At 34.2% G+C, this 24,555-nt stretch overlaps 1 protein-coding gene across 4 annotated transcripts; it reads right to left on the bottom strand.

Annotated features, from left to right (window-relative positions):
- Positions 1–118: 118 nt before the first annotated feature.
- Positions 119–23,489, bottom strand: LOC100796870 (pre-mRNA-processing protein 40A). Of its 4 annotated transcripts, none has more exons than XM_006589551.3 (31): positions 23,333–23,489; positions 22,953–23,008; positions 22,805–22,873; positions 22,355–22,705; positions 22,096–22,266; positions 21,926–22,002; positions 20,165–20,234; positions 16,780–16,832; positions 16,639–16,696; positions 16,176–16,540; positions 16,014–16,086; positions 15,834–15,929; positions 15,689–15,757; positions 15,494–15,571; positions 13,860–13,946; positions 13,536–13,570; positions 13,314–13,419; positions 12,619–12,699; positions 12,451–12,543; positions 12,287–12,340; positions 12,069–12,185; positions 11,791–11,889; positions 11,225–11,272; positions 11,056–11,148; positions 10,064–10,171; positions 9,898–9,962; positions 3,861–3,963; positions 3,006–3,290; positions 2,777–2,889; positions 1,646–1,752; positions 119–570 (listed from the first exon to the last, which is right to left on the bottom strand). In XM_006589551.3, the coding sequence occupies exons 2-30, from the start codon at positions 22,983–22,985 to the stop codon at positions 1,749–1,751; spliced, it is 3,054 nt and encodes a 1,017-aa protein (XP_006589614.1). In that variant the 5' UTR covers positions 22,986–23,008; positions 23,333–23,489; the 3' UTR covers positions 119–570; positions 1,646–1,748. The 4 variants fall into 4 exon arrangements, with proteins under 4 accessions (XP_006589614.1, XP_014618875.1, XP_025979963.1 ...); XM_014763389.3 differs by having other exon boundaries at positions 23,329–23,408; XM_003535630.4 differs by lacking the exons at positions 119–570; positions 1,646–1,752 and having other exon boundaries at positions 2,544–2,889.
- Between the last annotated feature and the right edge of the window lie 1,066 nt (positions 23,490–24,555).

Here is a 24,555-nt window from a genome sequence, read left to right as displayed (position 1 = left end):
CATTATATAAAAAAATAAATTAAATAAACACTCAAATTTGATAGTACTTTGTTCACATACTAGGTCGGTGTGGGATGTAAACATCACCCACTTCAAATGAACCTGTCACACGGAGAACTATGATGGGACATTTGACAGTTTTTCATAGATTAAGCAATTAAGGTGGTATACAATCTAGTGGCGACTAAGGCTAAAACTCGGAAAATTCTACAATAGCCAAAAATTTATCATCTAGGGATAGCAACATGCCCGTAAAATCTCTCCATTTCTCTAGTAATATAAATACTAGAAGGGGAGGGGGACCATATTACTCATTGCATTAAGAGATAGATACAGAAATTGTGCTGCCTAAGTCTTCTTCTGCATTATAATGAGTTGATTTCGCTCGTCAACACATAGAGGCAAATTAAAGCATATATGCCGCTTTTGACTTGATATGTGACCTGTTAGTGATTAATATTGCTGTGTACTTAACCTCGAATATGCCAAGAGAATAAGATCAGATGGAACCACGTTGTCATTGTTTCTGGTCTCTTCTTTTATTTGGGTGAAGCACCTCGCAGCTTGCGTCTACGGCACCAAATTGGTAAGGGCTCGTTTAGTTTACATAGGGGAAAAAATAAATGGATTGGAATGACAAATTTATTTGAGAATGAATTGATGATAAGACCTTGGTCGTTAACATCGCACTCGTTTCATTTGGAATAAATTCTTACCACAAAATTTATTGAAAAAAGGGCAGATATGAAAGGAAAAAAAAAAATAGGAGAACGGAAGGGTGGGAAGAAAGGAATCATAAAAGGGGCATAAAGAAATAGAGGCAGAGATTATTTGGCCTCACCAAGCCAAAAAATACTTAGAACCTTCATTATTCATTACCATTCTTTTCTGTTTGAAATAATGACTTCATTTTTCTCACTTCGCTTGGTCATTAAAAAAGGGTGGGCTAGATGATATATGTGGAAGAATTTTTGGGTTGACCAAGAAAAAGGCACTTTGAACCATAATCTGATACTAGACTTAAAGATATCGCACTATCTATCATATTATAGTACCACAGTAGTTACTATATATGTACTGTGAATTCTCAATTTATTAAATTGTTCCATGTACATGCAATCGTTATTGATTTAGTCCCCACTGTCACCGTTAACTTCCATATGCATTCTTAATTTGGTTTCTATACACGTAATGTATTCTTAATTTTTTTATAAGCCAAAGAATATTGTTAATAGCATTCCAATCTTAGCACAAGATGTGCAAGAAATGGAAGCAAGAAAATGTCTTATTAGATTGGTCCCTATATGTGTAGGGTTTTTAATTTGGTGCCTACAAGTAAGGAACCAATTAGGAATGCGCTACATGTATAGAAACCAAGTCAAGTATTCATAGGTGGGGTTAACAGTTACAATAACGTTTACACGTATAAGGACCAATTTAACAAGTTTTCAAGTATAAGAATCAAATTGAGAATTCACGACACATATGGGGACTAAATTATATGCTTAACCAATAAATTTTATCTCGAAAAGCTACTTCAGTAATGATTGTGGTAGATATAAACAAATTGAAAGAGATGTGTCTAGTGTCAACTCCACTAACTCTAGATAAAACAATGCAAGTCAAATAAGTGATGCATGTTTACCTGACTGAGAGAATGATTTCTCGATTATGAGTTATGACCATTTCGTGATCACTTCTGAATTTCCCTTAGCACGTTGTGTTCCAATCTCAGGCCAGAATCCAGATCAACTGTAAATGATAATAGTTTAAAAGCAGAATCAGCTGCAAACCATTAGCACAAAACCTCGTAGTAATCTTTAGGCCTTGTTATCCAATTTCTGTGATTGTAGCTCCTTATAATTATGAATGAATTTTGGACACCTATTGTGGTTATGATTTATGAACAGTGTTGTCAATGGCGGATGCCAAAAGGCCAAAATTCTGCCTTAATAATTTATAAACACGCCATTGCACCTTATGGCGGTGCCATGGCAGGCTTCCCTTCACAAATTGTCATTGCCTATGGCGGTTGACAAAAAATCCGCCATGCCATTCCACCTTGGCCGCTATTGAACAACACTGTTTATGAATCACATTCAGCCTAAGAGAATAATGATTGTAGAAATCAATTTAACAATATAGCGGTAACATAGCACCATTGGAAGTAACCAAATATGATTCAGTCCATTCTGCACTCAAAGCATTGGTCCAAGATTCAGCGTTAAACTATAACGATGTTACATATGGACCAAAATGAAATCCGGTAAGCAGCATCAAGATTCAGCCAATAACCCTCCTAATTGAAGCTAACATAACCAATGGGGCTAATTTACCGATGACCATGACAAAACTTTGCATCCATTTTAGTTACAATAGCGATACTAGAGAAGATATAGCATAATACTGATAGGATTCTCGTCACAAGCACAAGTCTTATTTTAATCTTGTGTCTATCTATTTCCCGTTTGGCATTAAATACACATCACGTATTTAATGTCTATCAATAAAGATGTGATTCAAGATTTGAACATGATCTTGTGAAAACTTGACATGAGAAAATCCATCATCAATGAAAGCAAAAGTTGAAAGAAACTAGGCACCTCATGTGAGAACTTAACCTTTCATTCTAGTGACAAATTCTTCAGTGCAAAACCTTAGAATACAAGGAAGTTCTTTTAAAAGTTTTATATTTTAATATTTTCTTTTGAAAAATAGTACATATTGAGCTAAACAAAAGGTAATTATAGGAGTGCAAATAGAAAAACATGGCTACCATCTATCCACATGGTCATCACCAAATTCCCCATCTTCAAGATCTCCTTCTCTGCAGTGGTCTCTCTTGTGTCTTTTGTGTCGTCCTTCATCCGATTCATGACCAGATGAATGCTGCTCCATTTATCCCAAGAAAAAAAATACAACCAAAAACCAGAAAATAATCAGTGAACAATAAATGATAGCAATCATGAACATTTGTAAGACAGGCAAGTCATAAATCTACATACACGTCTTGACTTTTTGCGGTCACTACCATGACCATGAGATTTCTTAGTCTTCCCTTTATCCATTTCATGCTCAGGACTTTGAAGTTTCTTTCGTTGTTTTCTATTATCATCTTCAGACCTTTTGTTTTCTTTGGAGGTTTGGATTTCAGTTAACTCCATACTGTCACTGTCTGCTTTATCCTTCTTATGTGCCTCATCTTTCCCTCTTTCACGCCCTCCCTCTTTTTCCTTCCTTTGCTTTCCTTTCCTTCTTTCTCTTTCCTCCCTGTCTTTTTCCTTCTTTGCCTGCAAAAATATCATTATTAGCTACCCAGTGATTCCTTTTCTTTTCACACTATATGAAAAAAGTCATCCCATTTAAGATATTGTTATCCAGGTTTCGAAACTAGTCCATGCCTGACTATACAAAAGATTCACAGTCAAGAAATGAAATACTACTGCAAAAGGTTTGAAATTTTTGTTTATCGTCAAATGATTGCGATATATACTTTGTATTTACTTGGAAAATTCACTTGTATTCTTTCATAATGATTGAAAAATATAGTAACAAACATTCATTAATAGGACTTCATCTTCACTGTAAAAGAAAAGGATAAACAGAAAAAATTGAGCACAACAGCATGCTTTCATCTGTGATGACACTTCGTTTAGCCAGATAAAAATAGAACAAACGCATAAATTGGCACACTATTGCATAAAACAGCAGGAGTGACAATTATGACAACTGATATTCCTAGTCATTGGAACTAGGCAGAAATCAATGGACTTCATATAAAGATAGTTTGTTGTTCATATGTAAGAGAAAATAAATGACAAACATAAATCGAATGCAGATGCAATGAGCAGAATTTATACCCTTTCCTCTTTTCGTTTCCGCTCGCTCTCTTTTGCCTCTTCTTTTAGTTGTGCAATGTACTCCTCAAATACTTCCTTGCAAAGGCTCTCATCTCCAATGGACCTAACAAAACATAACCAATAAAAGTAAAAATAGGAACTTGAATGTTTTATGTTAGGAAATAGTTTCAAGATATGTAAATTAATTCTAAGCAGCAAATCCCAAAGAGCAGTGCACAGTGGACAACCCCAAATATGTTATAGCAGATCAGAGTGCCTGTTATACCTAAGATACCAGAAACAATATTAACTAATTTATAAATCACATAATAATGCTCAAATCTCAAAAAGTACATCTGATTTAAGACTTTTATCAATAATACTCAGAATTAATAATCTTAATAGTTGACCATAGAGTTTCAATACTCAAAATTTTAAAAAAGAAATCATTCATATAAGTAAAGCATAGACAAATAAGCAAACTAAAAAATTTACAAGTAGGATAACAAAGTCGATATCAAAAGAAAAGGACACTAGCCCCTATTCATTCTGGATCAGTTTATAACTTCAAAAAAAGAAGTACCTGATCTAGTCACAGGTCAGATATGCAAAAGAAAGAAGGCTTGAAACTAGCATGAAAACAAAATAAAAAAAACTTGGGGGGGGGCTTTGCTGGTAAAAGAGTAGACTTAGCGGAAAAGGGTGGTTTTGGTGGAAAAAACTACGGTTTGTTGGGTTCACACATAACAAAGGGGACATGCCAGCCAAACAGCAGGTATTTCGCCCCTAGATGCAGTGCCAGACACTATATGGCTGCAACCTATTGGAGTACTGGACATGCAGTAATTCTACTGCAGTCCTGGGAGTTACCTTAGTTAGTTAAGAGACAGTTAGGGTTAGTTACCTGTCCTAACTCTTTAGTCTATAAATACAGTGTTGTAATCCTTGATCTAGTGGGTTAATAAAACTGTTTCTTCTCTCATTTTATCTCTTCTATTATCTTTTCTATTACAACCCCAGTCAACACAGTCATAAGAGAGAAGATAGAATGTTATGGCAAGCCTGTAGGGATCAGAGGTGGTGATACCACACTACAGCACTATGATGCCACAATTTTCACAATTGATTATTCTGCGTTTATTATTGTAAGTTTGGCTATCAAGTATCAACCAACAGTAGTAAAGTGTTAAAACTATAATATACAAGGATTTGGATCCTCTAAAGGTTAATTAAAAAATTAGCAGTTGAGATTTAACAAGTTTGTTATACATGTGCATGTATTTTTTATCACAACATCAACTGTAGATGGTTATAACTATACATTTTACCCTCTAAAGTGTTCCCCTCACTTTACAAGAGCCAAATCCACTATCTACAGACAATTAATAGGGCATATTGTTTTATACACCAGCTTCTATTTGCCAAATATTAAAGAACACAAGTTCTGAAAGGAGAGAAAGTAAGATGACCTAAACTCAGCCGGTTTAAGAATCATAAACAACTAACGGTGAAGTTCCATTATTTACAAACTATTAAAAGGACACTAAGTTTACATTCGGTACACTACAGCGCATTCATGATTTATTCCATGTAATAGCATAATTAATGCATTTAAAGAATCAGCATCATTATTCATAATTAATTGTCTTTTCCCATTCTCTAATATTTATTGATTATTTTCCTTATTTTTATAAACCTAGGAGCATAAATAATTAGTACGCTCCCTTTGTGTTTAATAACACTACAAGTAACACTTCACATATTCCCTTGCCTAAATCTGATGGTGACTTGGGTATTATGGGGTGCCTAAGTCCCACATTGAATAGTATGAGATGCTTTGATGGAGTATTTAAGCGGTTGGTTCTCCCCATTTAATGGCTAGCTTTTAAGGGAGAGTTCCCAAAGTGCTTAGGTGCTATCAATTTGTATCAGAGTTGATTGTCAGCATCTTGGAAAGGGCTCTCGATGGAGGGTTTTGATCAACAAGGAAGATGAGTGAAATGAAACAAGTGAAGATGTCTCAGAGGTGGTGTTATGATAGGGTGCCTAAGTCCCACATTGAGTAGTACGGGAAGCTTGGTGGAGTATTTTAGTGATTGGTTCTCCCCCCTTAACAACTAGCTTTTAAAGAAGGGTTCCTTAATTGTTTATCAATATCTTTTCACAATTTTAGCATGGTATTTATACAACTCCAAAAGTTAGCTCAATAGAATTGTTTCAGCCTTATAAAGATTGCTTTGCCATATTCCTAGTCAATATGGGAAACCTTAACACACCTCTTACCAAAGACTAAAAATTGAGAAATATAGTTTACAAAAATGGACATATAGATAGGATCATATGCAATATAAGAAATGGATTGTGCATAACTCAATAAAAATATCTAACTTAAAAAGGAATGGATCATCCAAGCCTTATAAGGAATATTCTAGTGATATTCCTAATCGATATGAGACATCTTAACAGTGGTAAGGCCACGGTATCAACATAAAAAATAGTTTCTCCCTTTCAATATTTTGAATTCATGGAACTTGATTACCACCAAAACCATATTTTGTGTTTCAGTTTGCGCTCGATCTTCTCTATAGAGTTTTTAGTTTCTAGCTCTTGTTGCATTGTGCCTCGTTGGCTTCGTTCTAGCATATATTTCCACATATAACGTGTTAGCTCCATTCTTGTTTGTCTTTATGAAAATGGCTTCATTTTGGCTTATCTTTCCTCATATAGGCATTGGCATACTGCTGATCAATACGGGAAATCTTAACACAACTCTCACCTAAGACTAAAAATTGAAAAATGTAGTTTACAAAACAGGACATATAGATAGGATCAGATGCCATATAAGAAATGGATTGGGCTTAACCTATGAAGCACGGACAGCCCAGTCTCTTGCCGTGTCCAGTGTCTGACACGACACCGACACCCGTGTCCGGGTTAATTTTGATGTGTTTGACAAGTGTCCACATGTTTGTGTCTGTGTCAGTGTCGGTGCTTCATAGGGCTTAACTAGACCAAAATATCCAGCTTAAAAAGGAATGGCTCGTCCAAGCCTTATAAGGAATATTCAAGTGATATTCCTAATCGATATGGAGCATTTTAACAGTGGTAAAGCCATGGTATCCACATCAAAAATAGTTTCTCCCTCTCAATATTTTGAATTCATGGAACTTGATTACCACCAGAACCATGTTTTGTGTTTCGGTTTGCGCTCGATCTTCTCTATATAGAGTTTTTAGTTTCTAGCTCTTGTTCCATTGTGCCTCGTTGGCTTCATTGCAGCATACATTTCCATGTATAACATGTTGGCTCCATTCTTGCTTGTCTTTATGAAAACGGCCTCATTTGGGCTTATCTTTCCTCATATTGGCGTTGGCATATTGCTAGTCACTCTTAACAAACCTCTCACCTAAGACTGAAAATTGAGCAATGAAGATCACAAAAAGGGACATATAGATAGGATCAGATGCCATATAAGAAATGGATTGGGCTTAGCTTGACCAAAATATCCAACTTAAAAAGGAATGGATAGCCCAAGCCTTATAAGGAATAGTCTAGTGATATTCCTAATTGATATGGGACATTTTAACAGTGGTAAAGCCACAATATCCACATCAAAAATAGTTTCTCCCTCTCAATATTTTGAATTCATGGAACTTGATTTCCACCAAAACCATATTTTGTGTTTCAGTTTGAGCTCGATCTTCTCTATTTAGACTTTTTAGTTTCTAGCTCTTGTTCCAATGTGCCGCTCGTTGGCTTCTTTTCTTTCTCGCATACATTTCCACGTATAACATGTTGGCTCCATTCTTGCTTGTCTTTTTGAAAATGGCTTCATTTTGGCTTATCTTTACTCATTGGCGTTAGCATATTGCTAGTCAATATGGGAAATCTTAACACACCTCTCACCTAAGACTAAACATTGAGAAATGTAGTTTACAAAACTGGACATATAGATAGGATCAAATGCCATATAAGAAATGGATTGGGCTTAACTCGATCAAAATATCCAACTTAAAAAGGAATGGATCGTCCAAGCCTTTATAAGGAATATTCTAGTGATATTCCTAATCGGTATGGGGCATTTTAACAGTGGTAAAGCCACGGTATCCACATCAAAAATAATTTCTCCCTTTCAATATTTGGAATTCATGGGAACTTGATTACCACCAAAACCGTATTTTGTGTTTTAGTTTGCGCTTGAACTTCTCTATATAGAGTTTTTTGTTTCTAACTCTTATTCATTGTGCCTCGTTGGCTTCGTTCTAGCAAACCTTTCCACGTAAAACAAGTTGGCTCCATGCTTGCTTGTCTTTATGAAAATACCTTCATTTTGGCTTATCGTTCCTTGTATTGGTGTTGGCATATTGCTAGTCAATATGGGAAATCTTAACACATCTCTCACCTAGTAGTTTGCGAAAACGGACATACGGAAGAAGGCTAACATCAAGACTAGATAGGATCAGATACCATATAAGAAATGGATTGGGCTTAACTCAACCAAAAAATCTAACTTAAAAAGGAGCAGATTTTCCAAGCCATAAGGAATATTCTGGTTAATAGTGTTGAAGCCATGTTATCTACCTCGAAAATAGTTTCTCCCTTGATTACTTAATTTTTTGTTTTAGTCTGCACTCAACAATCTCCGTATGGAGTTTTTAGTTTTTAGCTCTTGGTCCACAGTGCCTCATTGGCTTCCTTCTAGCATACATTTCCATGTATAATGTGTTATCATGTTGGCTCCATTCTTGCTTGTCTTTATGAAAATGGTTTCGTTTTGCCTTGTCTTTCCTTGTATTAGCTTTACTCTAGCATGTCTTGCCACAAGTTTGGAGTTGTTTCTTCATCCTACCTTCTTGCGGTTCGGCCATGTCTCACATTACTAGGTACTGAAGTGCCTATTTCTCACTTTCCTCTACTTTTCACTCATTATCATTTAGTTACCTATGTCGAGTGCTTGTTATGCCTCACCAATTTCCAACTTGACATATGTCCCTACCATTGACCACCACAATTATCTCTCATCCAAATGTCATTTAACGACATAGAACTATCATGTTTGCAAGTCATAAATTTCCAAGTTTCGATCACCTCATTTGACCATGTTTTCATACTGTAGTATCCAAACTCTAGTCACTCCCTTTGCACTCATTTGAGTTTAACAAGGACATTCAAGAAATTAATGCAATAAAATACTTGCTGAAATCAACATCCTTAACTATTATTAATTGTTTTTCCTATTTCTTATATGATTGATTGCAATTTCCAATTTCATGTATGTAAATATCTGCAACACTAACATTATAAATAAGGATAGCCTTTTATTTTTTTCTAACACATTGCAAATAATATTCAAATATCCCTATGCTACTTAAATCCTTACAATTCCATGGAATAGAAATTACAAATTTTGTTGGCATAAGAAACTGCATGGAACGATCATTCCAGGCCTAGCTCAATAGAACTACAAATCAACACTCCTTTCCAAAAAGTGGAAATGGTGATTTCATGCTCCACTAAATGAAATATAATTTATTTTTCCTAATATTTCTCATTTATTTTATAGAATTAAAATTATCCTTAATTAAATAAATCCTATATTCTAATCTTGTTTTTAACAATTCAATCTACTCTTCATTTCCTGCAATAAATTTTAAATACTCAAGTTAGATTTACAGCAAATATGTAACATAATACAAAAAGTACAATAATATGGTGACCTTTGTTTGGATTTCTAGTGAAGGATATTAAGTTATTTACATCAATTTTGATGTCATTCAGTCGTTCTACATAGATGCCATGAACAAAACAATAGTATCACTTGACCACTGTCAAGTGAACTAAGCATGACCATCCATTCATTCCTATTTCGTGGAATAATCAAGCTGTACACCAAATATGATGTAATTATACGAAACTTAAGTTTCTAGAGCAGAATGATAAAGCCTTATTGCTCTGCAACTACCCATCCAACAATTTATCCAGTTCAAGGGACTAGCCTAATTTTGAAAACATTAGAAATAAATATATATTTATGTTTAAATTTATCATTGATCCAGACCTGAACTCTTGGCTATCTTCAACATGTGGTCTACAATCCTCCCACTTTAAAGACACAGTAATGTCCTGCAGTTAAATAGACCAAAAAGCATAAACAAAAAATATTCCTTATATCCCAACCATTACAATATAACAGAACTTAGTAGTTGATGTCCACAATACTGCACCTTGGTAGAATGTAGCAGATGAAAAAAATCATCCGAAAGACGTTTACGCTTCTTAGCTTCCTTCTCCTCCTTCTCCTTTGCCCGTTCTAGTAGCTCGTCAAACACTAGCTGCAGAATAGAACAGCATCAGACCAAACATACATATATATTGTATTCCAAACCGAGAATTATTAGAATCAAACTCTAAGAAGCTTAACTGTTTTTAGACATATGATACCTTATATGGTCACTTATGAATGAAACAAATATTGAACACAAGACACTCTGGTAAACAATTCATAAAAGTCCCTTGGATATGACAGAGACATAACAGAGTACTTTAAACTGTCTCCAATTATCATAATAACCAGTTTTCCAACTATTTTTCATTAATTCCTGTATTGAGTGAGAATACTGTCGTGAGTGATCCATGTTTGTTACATTGCCAAGTCTTAAGATGGCTATTGAAGGCATTACAGGAAATCACCTCACCTTAAAAGACACGGTACCAGTGTATCAGGGGGTAAATAGGGGTTTGCAAGCCATGCAGGAACAGCGACCACTACCATGGATCAGATGATGTATAACGCTATAGCAGCCACAATAGTCACACCATGAAAACATGATGTAAACCGAAAATGGTAGTGATAGCAGTGCTATAGCACACAATTCGCAACCTTACTTTCAAGAATTCCAAAATTCATTTTCCGTGTAAGGAGCTAGTCTCCCATTTCTCTAATAGTATTGAATGATCAAGATTAGCTCCTCTCTCACTTAATATACTCCCTACACGTGTGCACATACACAGAATGTCTTAATAAAAGCATGCAAAGAAAAAACCATAAACTAAACTACTAAAGCATAAATTAGCAAAAGTAGTGGCAAATGAAAAGGTTGAGGCACCATTCATTGTAATAAACAAACTTGTAATTAGTATTGAGACATTTAAAGAAATTTAATACTGGAATGCATAAAACAGAAAATATAAATATATATTTCACCAATTTACCTACCTTTAAGTTGAAATCAGATATTGGTGGAGTGCTAATGGCTTTTGATAAAGCTGATTTGAAGTCTTCGAAAGCCCAGGTTGACGATAATGTGATCTGAGAAGCATAATAACATTCTATCCATCAGAAAAGATTTCTTAAGAAGAAACCACAAAAGACTGATACATCATACCTTTGCCAATTTCACTGTATCTTTTATTCGACTTTTTTCTTCATGATACTGTAATATACAAATACAAAAGAAGATTGGCATTTTATGAGAACCACTTTTTATCAATGGTAATTTTTTTCAGGATGCATGGAAGTAGAAGTTCCCCAACTCATTTTAGTCAAGGAACAACCTTATTCCAATAAATATGTCTAGTGAAGCCTAATTCAAACCCAATTTGAATTTTTACAGCTGTGGGACAGGAGTGCTAAAGGAATCACATAGGTAGTGCACATGATGATCTGAATATTCCTTATGTGACTACACCTTACATTTATACCAAAAGTCCAAATAAATGCACCTGTAAATCATTATGGATGTACATGCTTCTAACTAAAGATGTTCAGCCTCATGATTTAATGGGAGAGAAATTAAGAGAATCAACAAATAATAATTCTTTTTTATGTTTTAACAATAAATTGATACCTAAATGCATGACATCCTAAAAGGAACAAAAACAAATAAAGTTTGCCCAAGAAATTAGTAGATAAAGTTCAAAACCAACCATAAAGGCAATTTAGCATACTCACTTGTTTCTCTAGCTCTTCAGCAACATCTTCAAACAAGTCTTTTGGAGTTGAACCTGAGGTGTTTGATGCCACTGCTACATAAGCATGTAAATCTTTCACCTACAAGACCACTCAACAATATCATTGCCATTGCAATAATAACAAAGTTTATCCTAGACAACAAATCAAAAAATAGAAACAAGATAACAACATTATGTAAGTTAGCAGAAAGTTTATATTTTTCATTTTAAAACATAAAGACAAAAAAAGATGGATAACCCATAAAATAGACAGTTAACCTTTGTATAATAATCACGCCAGTGAGTTTTTGCTGTAAGAATGCCTGAAGCGATATGTTCTTCCATCAATTTGCGGAATTCCTCACGGTTTTTACGTTCTGTCTTTCTCAATTCTTCCTATTATGTTTGAGAACAGGAATGATGAGATTATGCAATAAAATAGAAGAAGCAGGGGTTATAGTTCTATAGAGCCCTATAGAGAATGAACATAATAGCACCTTTTGTATCTTCTTCTGCTCTTCCTCTTCCTTTTCTAAATCATGTAAATAGTCCTGAACAGAAAATATAAATTAGATTGACAGAAAAAAAAATCAATATTAAAGATGTCGAAGTAGATTGACAGACAATTTAAATTAGGAAGAAGCTGAATAAAGATAATTACTTGGAATATTTCCAAGCGATCAATTTTTTCAAGACGAGAACATCTTTCATCAGCCTCTAAGCGATCTTGAACTTTTCGCCACTGTGTACTAGCCTGTTGAGAAAGTGATGGATGAGTGAATAACATAGAAAATCTTTAGAAATTTCATGACCAAAAACGACTATTTACCTTTATAAAGTCACAAGATTCCAAAAACTTCTTGTATTCCATTATATTTCGCTTTCTTTCCTCCTGTACCTTTGCTCGTTCCTGATAAAAAATATACAAGTAGATATTTACTAAAAGCATTTCAAAAGATTTGTAAGTTTTAATGCATTGATCACAGCCCAAAAAACTTCACTCATGGATTCATATCCAGTAACAAAGAAAACTTTGATCTTTTCTAAACTCTCTCAATTCCTTTATTATCTAACTCCTAACAGACTTCACTTTCTCATAATTAATTTAGCTACAGCTTGACATAATGCAACTTATCCTTGAAACACAATAACCAAATTTTGATCATCCTGAAAACATCTGAAATAAATCTTACTAACAAGCGAGTGGAAAACAGAAAAAAGTTAGTTGTCCAAGTATAGATGCTAGAGACAAACGCATGCACCTGTGCAAAAGTGTAATCTAAAGTTTTTATCCAGAGGCAAGGTCAGCATACTTAACACTAACAAATATAGGCATCTAAAGGAAACATTCAAACAATGCCAAATGCACCTGTGCAAAAGTGTAATCTAAAGTTTTTATCCAGAGGCAAGGTCACCATACTTAACACTAACAAATATGGGCATATAAAGGAAACATTCAAACAATGGCAAATGCACACACGTTCTATAAATGGTTGAAGTATGATATGAGGTAGTAGAATCCACCTTGTTTAGAAGTTCCTCCAAGAAGCTTTCAAACATATCCCTGCGATCTCTGTCACGTTCAACAGCCTTGAAACGTTCATCATTTTCAAATATGGACACTGCTTTGCTGAGTGATGTCCAAAAGAATCAATAGCAAAGAATAATTGTCATCATCATAAAGTATAACAACTGTATGTATTATGGCACAAAAAAAAATCAATTGAAATATCATGAAAAAAAAACCTCCATCTAGCGGATGAAGTCAAGTCCGTGGATTCCTGGAACATAATTTAAGATATTAGCCAAAAAAAATATAAAGGAAGCAATATATAACACAGCTATAAAGAAACATTTTTTTTTTGGTCAGCAAAGATAATTATACATATAAATGAAAAAACCAAGTACCAGAGGTACTGTGATTACAATATAAACCAGTGGGATGGTTCCCAAGACAGACTACACAGCAGTCTCGGAGGGAACCAAAACTGAAAGACAGATGGATATAAACACACTAAACTATGAATTCTGCCCTCAGCTATAAAGAAACATGGAAGCACATAAACATACTTCTAACATTTTTTTAAAATCCTCCCGGGCTTTTTTCTGTTTCATACGCTTTTCTTCAGCTTCTTGTTTTTTCCTCTGATTTAAGTACTGAAAAGAAAAAAGAGTAACGATGTTATCATTTTATCAACATGTAATGTATTCATCCACCAAGAATAGGGATAGTAGTAAGAATAGAATCTCCCCATCCTGTGCAACTAAAAGAGATGTAGAGAAAAATCTTGTCAGGATGTGTAACATGAAGGAGATTGTCCCCAGTAACCTATTATCTCTTAATCATGCATAAATACATCATTATTATATAGTAATTTGATATAAATTTCCCTTTCTAAGAAAACATCTAGACATATGAGAAGGGTTAGATTGATCAGAAGAAACTATGGGGATTGTGGGCATAAAAGGAAAACCATTCTAGATCGAAATACTCAGACTCAAGCCTAAATAAAAGACGGGAACGAAGGAAATAGATGACATCCCCAGCAAACATCAAAATAGTTTGTCCAGTACAGGAAATTTGACACCCGTCTGAACTTGCCCGTTTAATTTCCTTGCGTTGAAGAGGATTTAAGCATTTTTATTTTCAAAAGTGCATAGCAAGTCATATATTATGAAAAACATTTTAAAAAAATAGTTTCATAGGTTGCATTTCTATAGTATACATCCAAATCCAATGTACTACACACCTAAAAGGCCACTTGACAGATATTTGAGGCTATTATGACAATTGTTGCTCTTAGACATGACTACGGTTGTCAATCTAAGATATTAGCATGGAGTGGCCAACCCCAAAAGTGCTTTAGCAAGATCAAAAATCATAGATTTATGATATTTTATAGCACACATAAATGCTAAAAAATAAAAAAGATGTTCATAATTAATAATTAAAAGTCACAAATTACAATACTCTAAATACACAATCACCACCGAAAAGGACCATAATGGAATTAAATGGAGAGAGAGGGAGGGAGAGAAAGAGGCCATGAGAGTGTAATTGTGTAAAGAGCACAACACAAGCAAGAATTGAACATAGGGCCTAAAGAATGAACCATAACATAAAAACAAAAATCTAACAGAGACTTGTGCATGAGTAGTGGCCACTGAACAGAGGGCATTGAGCAGAGACTCAGGAAGGTAGTAGCTAATGAGCAATGGGCGCAACAAAAGAGTAGAACAAAAAAAATATTAAGAGAAGGTTTAAATATGAGCGTTTTAAATGTTTGTGTGCATATATTAAGAGAAGGTTTTCAAACCCTATATAGTTTCTTCCTGGTGCAAAAAATGGAGGGAAATGACGCAAAAGTAAGAAAAAAGTTCTAATGACTCAAAAATGGGAGGAAAGGTGGATTTTTACCTGCTTCAGTATAGTGGCAACAACAGCCACAACCGCAGGTTTGACAAACACAATTATCTTCACACAATTTTTCTCTCTCTATCATCTATATACTTGATAAACAAATATGAAAACAGATTGGATTCATTCAAACACTTTACAAATGAACAAGCAATTGAGACTCGTTCCTTACAGGATAAAATAAGCAAGCTAAAGCAACATGAACATAAGAGGAAAAAATAAATAAGGGAATAAAGGACAAACAAAAATGCAATAAGAGTCCTCTCCAGGGTTATATAAGAATTACCTCATTGAAAGCTTGCTTCCTTTCACCAAGTGTTTTTAAGGCACCATACCTCTTATCATTAATTATTAAACGCATGGACTGAAGCATAGAAATGTTGCTGTCAGCCAAAACATATAAACGAGAGAAGCATTTAAATAATTGAAAATTGTATATATAGGTAAGTGACATTAAAATGTGTCAATGAAATTACCCTACCCGATCCCAAGTCCAGTCAGATCCAACATTTACAGACTCCAAGAGTGCTTTGAATGCATCTTTAGCCTCCTAATAAGGAAATATGATGAATGATTAATGCCCAGGAACATAACACAAATAAAATATTGATATTTCATTCTCATACCATCTTATTTGCATAAACTGGGGGTTCTGGCTCAACTGCCTTTGTTTCTGCAGCCTCATCATTACTTTTCTCTCCTATCGAATCATTTTTACCATCCTACAATATTTAAGATAAATCAGCCTGATAAGAACCAGAAACAAAACTGATGTAAGACATATCAAAACAACAAGAGAAGTGTACTTCTTTATCTTCTGCAGAAACTCCATCTGCAGAACCTAGAGTAGCTTGAGCTGAATCATTGTCAACATCATTCCTACAATATTTACCACACTCAATGAAAATGACATGCCACTAGACAAATGAAATACCAACTGAACAAGAAACTAGTAGAATAGGCAATACATTGGTGTTACAGCAGTGTTAATATCAGTAACAATAGCTTTATCACTTCCCACACTAGTATCTGATGGTGTGACAGTATTTAAAGGTGCCTCCAGTTCATCCACTTTTGTTCCAGTTATAGCATCTGCAGGAGATGGAGATGATCCAGAAGGCATCTCAGATTGTAGATTACTTATAGATGTAGTAACAACTGGAGAAACTGAAACAGGACTTGACGGTTCTCCTTGACTGGGTAAAGATGAATTATCTGCATTGGGTGTTGCTTCAATCGCAGAAGGTGTCGGAGAGGGTTGAGGATGAGAATTTAGCAATGCTTCAGGACGAGCTCCACTGACAATTGCTTTTTCAACTAGCTCACGGGCCAACTAGAAGAAAATAATTTGAAAAGAAAGGAGTTCAAAAATAAAAGGCAGAAAACAAATGGAAAAATATTTGAAACAGCATCGTTTTCAATGGTGGAAACCTTCAGCTCCTCAGGAACTGACCACTTCGATTCATTTGTGATCTTGTTGTAGTAATACCTGAATATTCATTAAATAAAAAAATCAGAAATGAACATCAAAAATAGAAAGGAGAAAAATAAATTAATGAAACCAAGACCCACTTTCTTCCATCAGGACTAGTATACTCCTTCCAGTTTGTGGTTGCATCTACCCTCTAACAAAATGAAAAGAATGCAATGAGGCAATGTGAAAAAAAAAAAAAAAAGAAAGAAAGACTACATCTCATAATAGAAAATAGTAATTAGAAATTCAAATCTCATAAAGGAAGAATGTGAAAAAAAAGAAAGAAAGAAAGAACATCTAATCCAGGAAATACATGGGCAATGTAAACGATAAATTAATAACTAGCCCCAACTTACATCAAGCACTAAGGCAAGTAACCTATTCAATTTTCCTTATAATTTTCTAATTTCTAAGCAGCAAAAAGTCAACTGAAATTTAATGGAATTTGTAGTTCCTATTACTCCATCCCATATGCTTCTGTGTAATGGACTTCAGCAAATAAAAAACAATTGAATATTTCCAAAAACTGGTAATCTGAAGATACAGAAATTTCAGAAGTCATATATAGCTTATAGATATAACCAGTAAACATGAATCCTGTGTGACAAATGTCTCTATATGGGAGAAACTTTTAAATATTTAGTAGTAATGCTGATTTTGGTCAACTTCAACATTGTTTATTTTCAATTCTCTTATTTTCACAATATTAACAGAAAATCCAGTGAACAAATCATTTCACTGGCGACTTTGTCAAGTCTATCTTGCTTATCACAATCCCCCCAACAGAGCACATTGACGGGAGTATTACAGGAGTAATAGGTAGTGCACATGATTATATGAATCTTCATTATGCACCTTACATTTACCAAAAGTCCATTAAATAAATACACCTGTAAATCTCTTTTATAAATATCATTTACAGTAATCTTTCTAAGATCCTAAAATCAGACACTTTTCTTTTCAATTTTCCTACTTGCACAATATTAACAGAAAAATCCAAGTGAATCAAACCATTTCACCAGCAATGCTGTCAAAGTCCATCTTGCTAATCACAATCCTCCCAACAGAGCATATTGTGTATAGACAGGAGTACTAAAGGAGTCACATAGGTAGTGCACAAGATGATCTGAATCTTCATTATGTAACTACACCTTACATTCATACCAAAAGTTCATAAATAAATGCACCTGTAATTTCTTATACAAATATTATTTACAGTAATCTTTCTAAGATCTTAAAATCAGATATCAGTAAACAGCACATACAATAAAAAGAAGGCAACCTAACTGATTGCTGCTATGGTATAAAACACAAGCTCTAAAGTGTGAGCCATAATAATAAAAAATAAAAAAAACACCCATATTCTAACATTACAGTTGGTCCACACAAAGGAAGATTGGAAGCATTATTCTGGAATTTGGACAAAAAAATTGCCTCAGACATTCACTTCAAGTATTGTAAAAATCACAACATTTGAAACTAATAATAGAATACAAGTACTAAAAATCATGCAAAGATTTAGAAGCATGTGATGCACAATTTATCAAGTGGCATGGTTTGACAGCATTGCTGGTGAAATGGTTTGATTCACTTGGATTTTTCTGTTAATATTGTACAATTTATCATGCAAAGGTTTTAATACTAGTTTTAACCAATGGTCTTCTCATATCTCAGATTCCTTTGGTTAACTCGTCAGGGTTAGCCTCTTAGTTGGGTTTGCTTGGGTTTTTGGAGGGCAGCACCAGAGGTGCTTTGTATCATCTTCCAGTACCCCTTGTACTGTTTTTGACTATATTAATACATATATATTATTTGCCTTCCAAAAAAAAATCAAGTGGCATGGCTAGCTATATATGCTCATTGATAAATCATGAGAAATTCAAGACAAAAGAATTAATGATCAAGACAATAACACAATGATAGAATTTACTAACATCCAAGCAATATAGTAGGTAGAGCAACCAGCAAAGACCCACAGCATATCCTACCTCTCAATAGAGTAGCACAGCATGTACCTGTAAGCACCTTAAAGCTATGGGAGTCACACATGTAGAGTGTAGACTTGAACAAGGTAAAATTGTAAGATATGAAGTCCTAAAGACATTAAAAAAAAAAAAAACTTTAAAGTGTTTGGAGTGATACTGACAAAAGTCAACCATCATATGCTCAAAATATTTACAAAAAAGGAATTGTGTCTTTTATATTTGGAATTGTAAGTTGTGACTTTTGATTTTATGACTTACAGTTGTATTGACCTTTTTATGCATTTTCAAAGTTTACTTAAAATTAGTAGATATTTTAAGGTTATTTGCCTTATTTATGTTTTTTAAAATATAATTTTTTATTTTAGGCAGAATCTTTTGATCCGTGATATGATCCCATGATCAATACCCCCTCCTGATCTTAGGTAGGATCTTGATTTTGACAACCTTGATTTGATTGACAATTTATCATAAATAGAAAAGGATAGAATAAGCTGACTATCATTACCATTCTCCTTATTTAATGTAACAATATAATCTATATGTTGTTGACCAATGCATATGAAGTAAAATGGAATACAATCATCTACCACAAAAATCACATTAAAAGAAGAAATATGTGCACACACGAGAAGGGGAAAGAAACAGCACTTTTTTTCAGAAGCAAACCTAAACAAACAAACATAACCTCTCAAAACATAAGCAATCATTAGTAAGCCGTCCACAAATCATTTTTAAATGCCCCAACCACAAAGAAACAATCCTCAACGAGTCAAAATTGTTTTTAAGAATGGATGCTGAAAATAAACTTAGGACAACATCAACTGTCTTTTGTTATTCTTTCTGATTTATAGAACAGAACCTTTTTTCTAGATTAAAAAATTGTAACATAAAATTCTTCTAGAGCATTACTCAAGGAAAACAAACAAAGCTTACCTCTCAAAACATAAGCAATCATTAGTAAGCCGTCCACAAATCATTTTTAAATGACCCAACCACAAAGAAACAATCCTCAACGAATCAAAATTGTTTTTAAGAATGGATGCTGAAAATAAACTTAGGACAACATCAACTGTCTTTTGTTATTCTTTCTGATTTATAGAACAGAACCTTTTTTCTAGATTAAAAAATAGTAACATAAAATTCTTCTAGAGCATTACTCAAGGAAAACAAACAAAGCTGATATCAGACAGTCCAACCGGCAATTATCACAACACTGACCTTACAATAAGACGTAAAAGACAAGATTGACGGTTGCCTGCCTGAGAGAAAATCTGTTCAGTAATGAGTGAGCTAATGGAGCAGATTATTTTCACCAGACTTAGACAAATAGAAGGCACATAACAATTAAACTTGAATATCTCGACTGGGCTAGTATTGTAATAAACCAAGAGAGATATACACATAGCAACTTTTGGCAGAACCAAATACATAAAAGATTCAGTCATATGACTAACAAGTCATTTAACAATACGACAACAAAATCAATCGCATGACTCACCTCAATAGGCGTCATCAATTCAAAAGGCTTCTCCCAGCTTGAGACTTTAGTCTTCTTATTGTAATAAAATCTGCAAAATAAATTGAAAAATTATACACTGACATTCATAGACAATTATGACTAGAAGTCTACAAATGCTTTTTGTGCCAAGCAAATATGCATTACTCTTAGAGAATATAAATTTTACCCAAATCATCATATGAACATCCAGAACATTTAACAATTGATGGCAACATCGAGCAAGGGGATCAGTGTTTACAACGTACATGTATATATGATAATATCCCATTTATAGATGGTTCATTGAATTAACAGTTTACTTATCATAACTAAAATTAAGAAGGAGAAAGAAGAGGGATTTTGATCCCCTTTATTCCCCTTCCTACCACTCCAAAATTTTGAAACAAACAAGATTATAAAAATCCCTCCCGTCCCCTATCCTTCATTTCCCTCCAACCAAGCACTATGTAAACAATATTTCAAGCACAGATAGGGTTTTGTAATTAGTGGAAAATAGCTCCACAGATAGGGATCACCAATATATACTTAGAGTTTTGGTTCTTTAATCCATCATGATTAGTTTTGTATTAGGGAATCAAACCTCCACATGGGAGACTTCATTGGTGATTGTAAAAATCACAATACGACTTGTACTGAAACTTATCTAATATATAATATTATTTTTGCGGATCTAAAATAAAAATATTTCAAGCACAGTTATGTGCCCAAAAGGAATAGCAATATTAACATCATTTGATCAAACACTCACCTAATACCACTTTACCAACCCCTTGTTTTACTTTTAACCGTGATATCACATTGTGTAATATACTTTTTGTATTCAAGGTACTTGAGATTCACTATGACCATGCTCTGGTCTGACTTTGATTGAGGTATGGCTCTCGATGGCTGAGATCCAGTGGTCATCCTTTCCAGTTAGGCTAAGATGCCACAGAGGTAGGTTGGGTACTTGCAAAGGCACTCCAACGTTCGAGTCAGGAGAAATTTTGGCATAGCAACTATTAGCAATAATAAAGGGTTAGTGGGACACATGTCATTTCCTGATTGGATGTCCATCCACAAGCCTTGCAGCAGTTATGACAGCAATCAAGGAATTTCACATTCCAATCATGCCAATTTAATTTTTTTGCCGATGTGTCAATTTCACCTCTGATTCCAAGGTGTAAATAGACATTTTTACGGGCAAAACCAATGTTTCCACCTTGGAACCAAGAGTAAAAATGGAACCTCAGCCAAAAGCTTAAATAGTCATGATTACAACACAAAACCCCATAATTGTTGTCATAACTGCTGCAAGGCTCAAGGAGTGACATCCAATCAAGAAACGAAATGACATGTATCCCACTGACTATGCATTTTTTGCTTATTTTTACTTTGCCAAAATCTCCGATGACCCAAGTATTGGAGTGCCTTTGCATGTACCCAACACATCTTTGCTGCACCGAAAAAGAATTGTTCGTACAACTCAGATCTCAATCAACTAGAGCCATACCTCCGTCAAAATAAAACCAGAATACGGTTAGTCAATCTTTAGTACCTCGGATACAACAATACTTAATACTAGTATACATTATTTTTTTCATTCACTTAGCAAACAAAAACGACAAGGCCTTTTTCTACTTGATAGGGTCAGCTACATAGATCCAACGACACACCATAATATTCATAAATTATTTAATGAATATGCAATATCAACAGCTTTGTAACCTAGGATTACAAGCAAACATTTGAATCACTTACGTTCTTCCGGTAGCAGAGGTATGCTCAATCCAATCGGTTGGGCCATTCTTAGCGAGCTGTGGCTGGGCAATGGTAGCCTGAAAGAAATTAAGACTGCATAAAATTCTGCTAATATATAAGAGGCAAAACACTGAATCCATGTTAAGTAAAAAAAAAACTAGGATTCATACCGAAGGCATAACAGTTGTAACTGAAGGTTGCCCACCATTGCTCTGAAGAGTTGCTCCTGTAGTAATGCTCTGGGATGAAGAACCCGTGAGAGCATGAATTTGAGGAACAGGTTGGAATTGGCCAGTAGAACTAAAATTAGTCTGCACTTGACCATAAGCGGATGGTGCAAACTGCATAAATGAAGTCCTTACATCAGCATTCACATATTATAGTTTTAGCTTATCCACTACAAATACAACATACAAGCCAAGACTTTACCGTATATGACGCAGAGAGTGGCATTGCCGGACCACCTAAACCTGGTGTGTACCCATTGGGAGCTTGAGAATGAACTTGAGAATCAGGCTGATGCATCATCGATTCAGATGGGATGTGCATGTTTGGACGAGCAACCGGCATTGGAATTGCCTGTGATGGGGGTGGTAACTGCGGACTAGGTCTCGGGGGCAACTGTTGAATCGGTTGAGAAAATTGCGACCGTTGATTTTGGGGAGGCATTCCAACACCAATCAGGGGAACACCACCAGGACCAACAGGTTGATGTTGGTAATGTTGAGAAGGCATGGAAATGAACTGCTGAGACTGTTGTGTAGGAACAACAGGGCGAAACTGCAGAAACAAATAGGTTCCTCCCAGATAAATGATAATTTGACATAAAGCCAACACAATCAATCAATCAATCACAGTTGGGGAAAACAAATGCATTACTTGAACAGGCATAGGTGGAACAAAATTGCGCGGAGGATCCAGTGAACCAGCAATAGGAGGCCGAAGAGGCTTTCATAACAAAAAAAAAAACGTATTAAAACAAAAGAGGCAAAGAAATACCAAAATTTTCTAGTTCTATATACTTTACCTGTAAGCCTGGATATTGCGGATTATTTGCCATCTCGGCAGAGAGGCCTCCACACGCTAATGCAATCAAAAAGAGTAGAGCTATCAGTATCTTATAAACCCCAAAGAAACATGGTGAAAATAAATTTCACTAATTTCGGGTACCCATGAATTGGAATTAAAAGAGAGAGAGAGAGAGAGAGAGAGAACATGGAACCCTAAACCCAGAACAATGTGCCTCAAAATTGACCCGAATGAGAAATGCTAGGGGCAAGAAAGTTTCAAGATTGAATCTTTTTTGACCCCGGGTAAAGAAAATTAGGTTGCAAGAAAAAACGAGGGTGGCATAAGGTTTAGAGAATAATTGAGGAAAACATGGGAGTGAGACAGAGACATACATACCAATGGAAACGAGATTGATGTCTGCTAATGAGTGCTGAATGAAACGGTCGGAGAGATTTTTCAGTGAGAGGGATGAGAAGGAGCCAGGACTAAGCTGTTACCTTGGTAATGGTAAGTGTCCCCTCTTTATATCTTCCGAAACCAAAACCTTTCTCTCTCCTTTTTATTTTGTCCCTTTTATAGTTTTTATTTCTGGGGTGGCCCGATTAATTACCCAACAAATATATACAAGTGTGAAATGGGCCTTGGCCCATGGTCTAATAATAAAGATTATGCTTAATTTTGTTTTTTTATTTTAAAGTTAAATAAATTATGTCTTTCTTATTTTATTTATTTAAAACTTTCAAATTTTTATTTTCTATTTCAAATATTTGCAAATGATCTGATAAAAAAAAATATTTGCAAATGAAAACAATTAAATTTGTCAATGTTTGAAACTCGTTAATCAAAACATTAAATTTCACTTAAAAACTCAAAGTCTTCCTTCTTTAAATACTAACTCCGTGTACATTAAAAAATAAATAAATACTAACTCCGTGTCTTATAAAATCTTACAAATTTTATTAAGTTTCCATCAAAATTCTTATTTCTAAACTTTAAAAATTATTTTATATTAATCTGTTATAAATCCTTGAATAAAAATGACAAAGGAGCCAAAAAATAATAATTTTGAAAGTAGAAAAAAAATACTTAAAAAAGTAGAAAACTTGATTTACTAAAAAAAAACAACTTTCGTTGGATGTTCATTTTATAGAGCAATGTATTTTGAGTTTTTGACCATTGTCTCCTTATTTCAAATCAAAATACACAGTTATCTAGGAAAAAATATATTGAAGTTTAATCTTTTACGGAAAAAAAAAATTATTGTGAATACTTTTTTGGATTTAATTGCTTATTTTATTACCTAATTTTTATTATTTTATAAATTTTACTAATTAAATTATTTTTTCATAAATTTTATTATTTTCAAGTTTTCAAATTTTGTGTCTTTTCCTACTCAATTTTTTCTGCATGTTTTATCATTATATTCGTAATGAAATGATGTTGTTTACAAAAAATGGTAATGAAACAATGTTATTTTATTTTTTTCTTTGACCATTTTATAATCACGTGTCAGCATAGATAAAATATGTAAAAAATTAAAACTTAAGTGATAAAATTTGTAAAATAATAAAAAATGTGTATGAAAACATACAATCAAGCCTTCTTTTGTTTATCACCAT

The sequence above is a fragment of the Glycine max genome, chromosome 10 (genome assembly GCF_000004515.6).
Source record: "Glycine max cultivar Williams 82 chromosome 10, Glycine_max_v4.0, whole genome shotgun sequence".
NCBI classification, from domain to species: domain Eukaryota; kingdom Viridiplantae; phylum Streptophyta; class Magnoliopsida; order Fabales; family Fabaceae; genus Glycine; species Glycine max.
Note: the sequence above shows the minus strand (reverse complement) of the source record. Positions and strands in the feature narration are given on the sequence as shown.

Coding starts and splice junctions, on each gene's coding strand:
- LOC100796870 (XM_006589551.3), bottom strand. CDS start 22,985: ATGGCAAATAATCCGCAATATCCAGGCTTACAG. Junction 20,235..21,925: donor ACCTCTGCTACCGGAAGAAC/GTAAGTGATTCA, acceptor TTTATTTTGCAG/ATTTTATTACAATAAGAAGA. Junction 12,341..12,450: donor ATCGCTTGGAAATATTCCAA/GTAATTATCTTT, acceptor TTTTCTGTTCAG/GACTATTTACATGATTTAGA.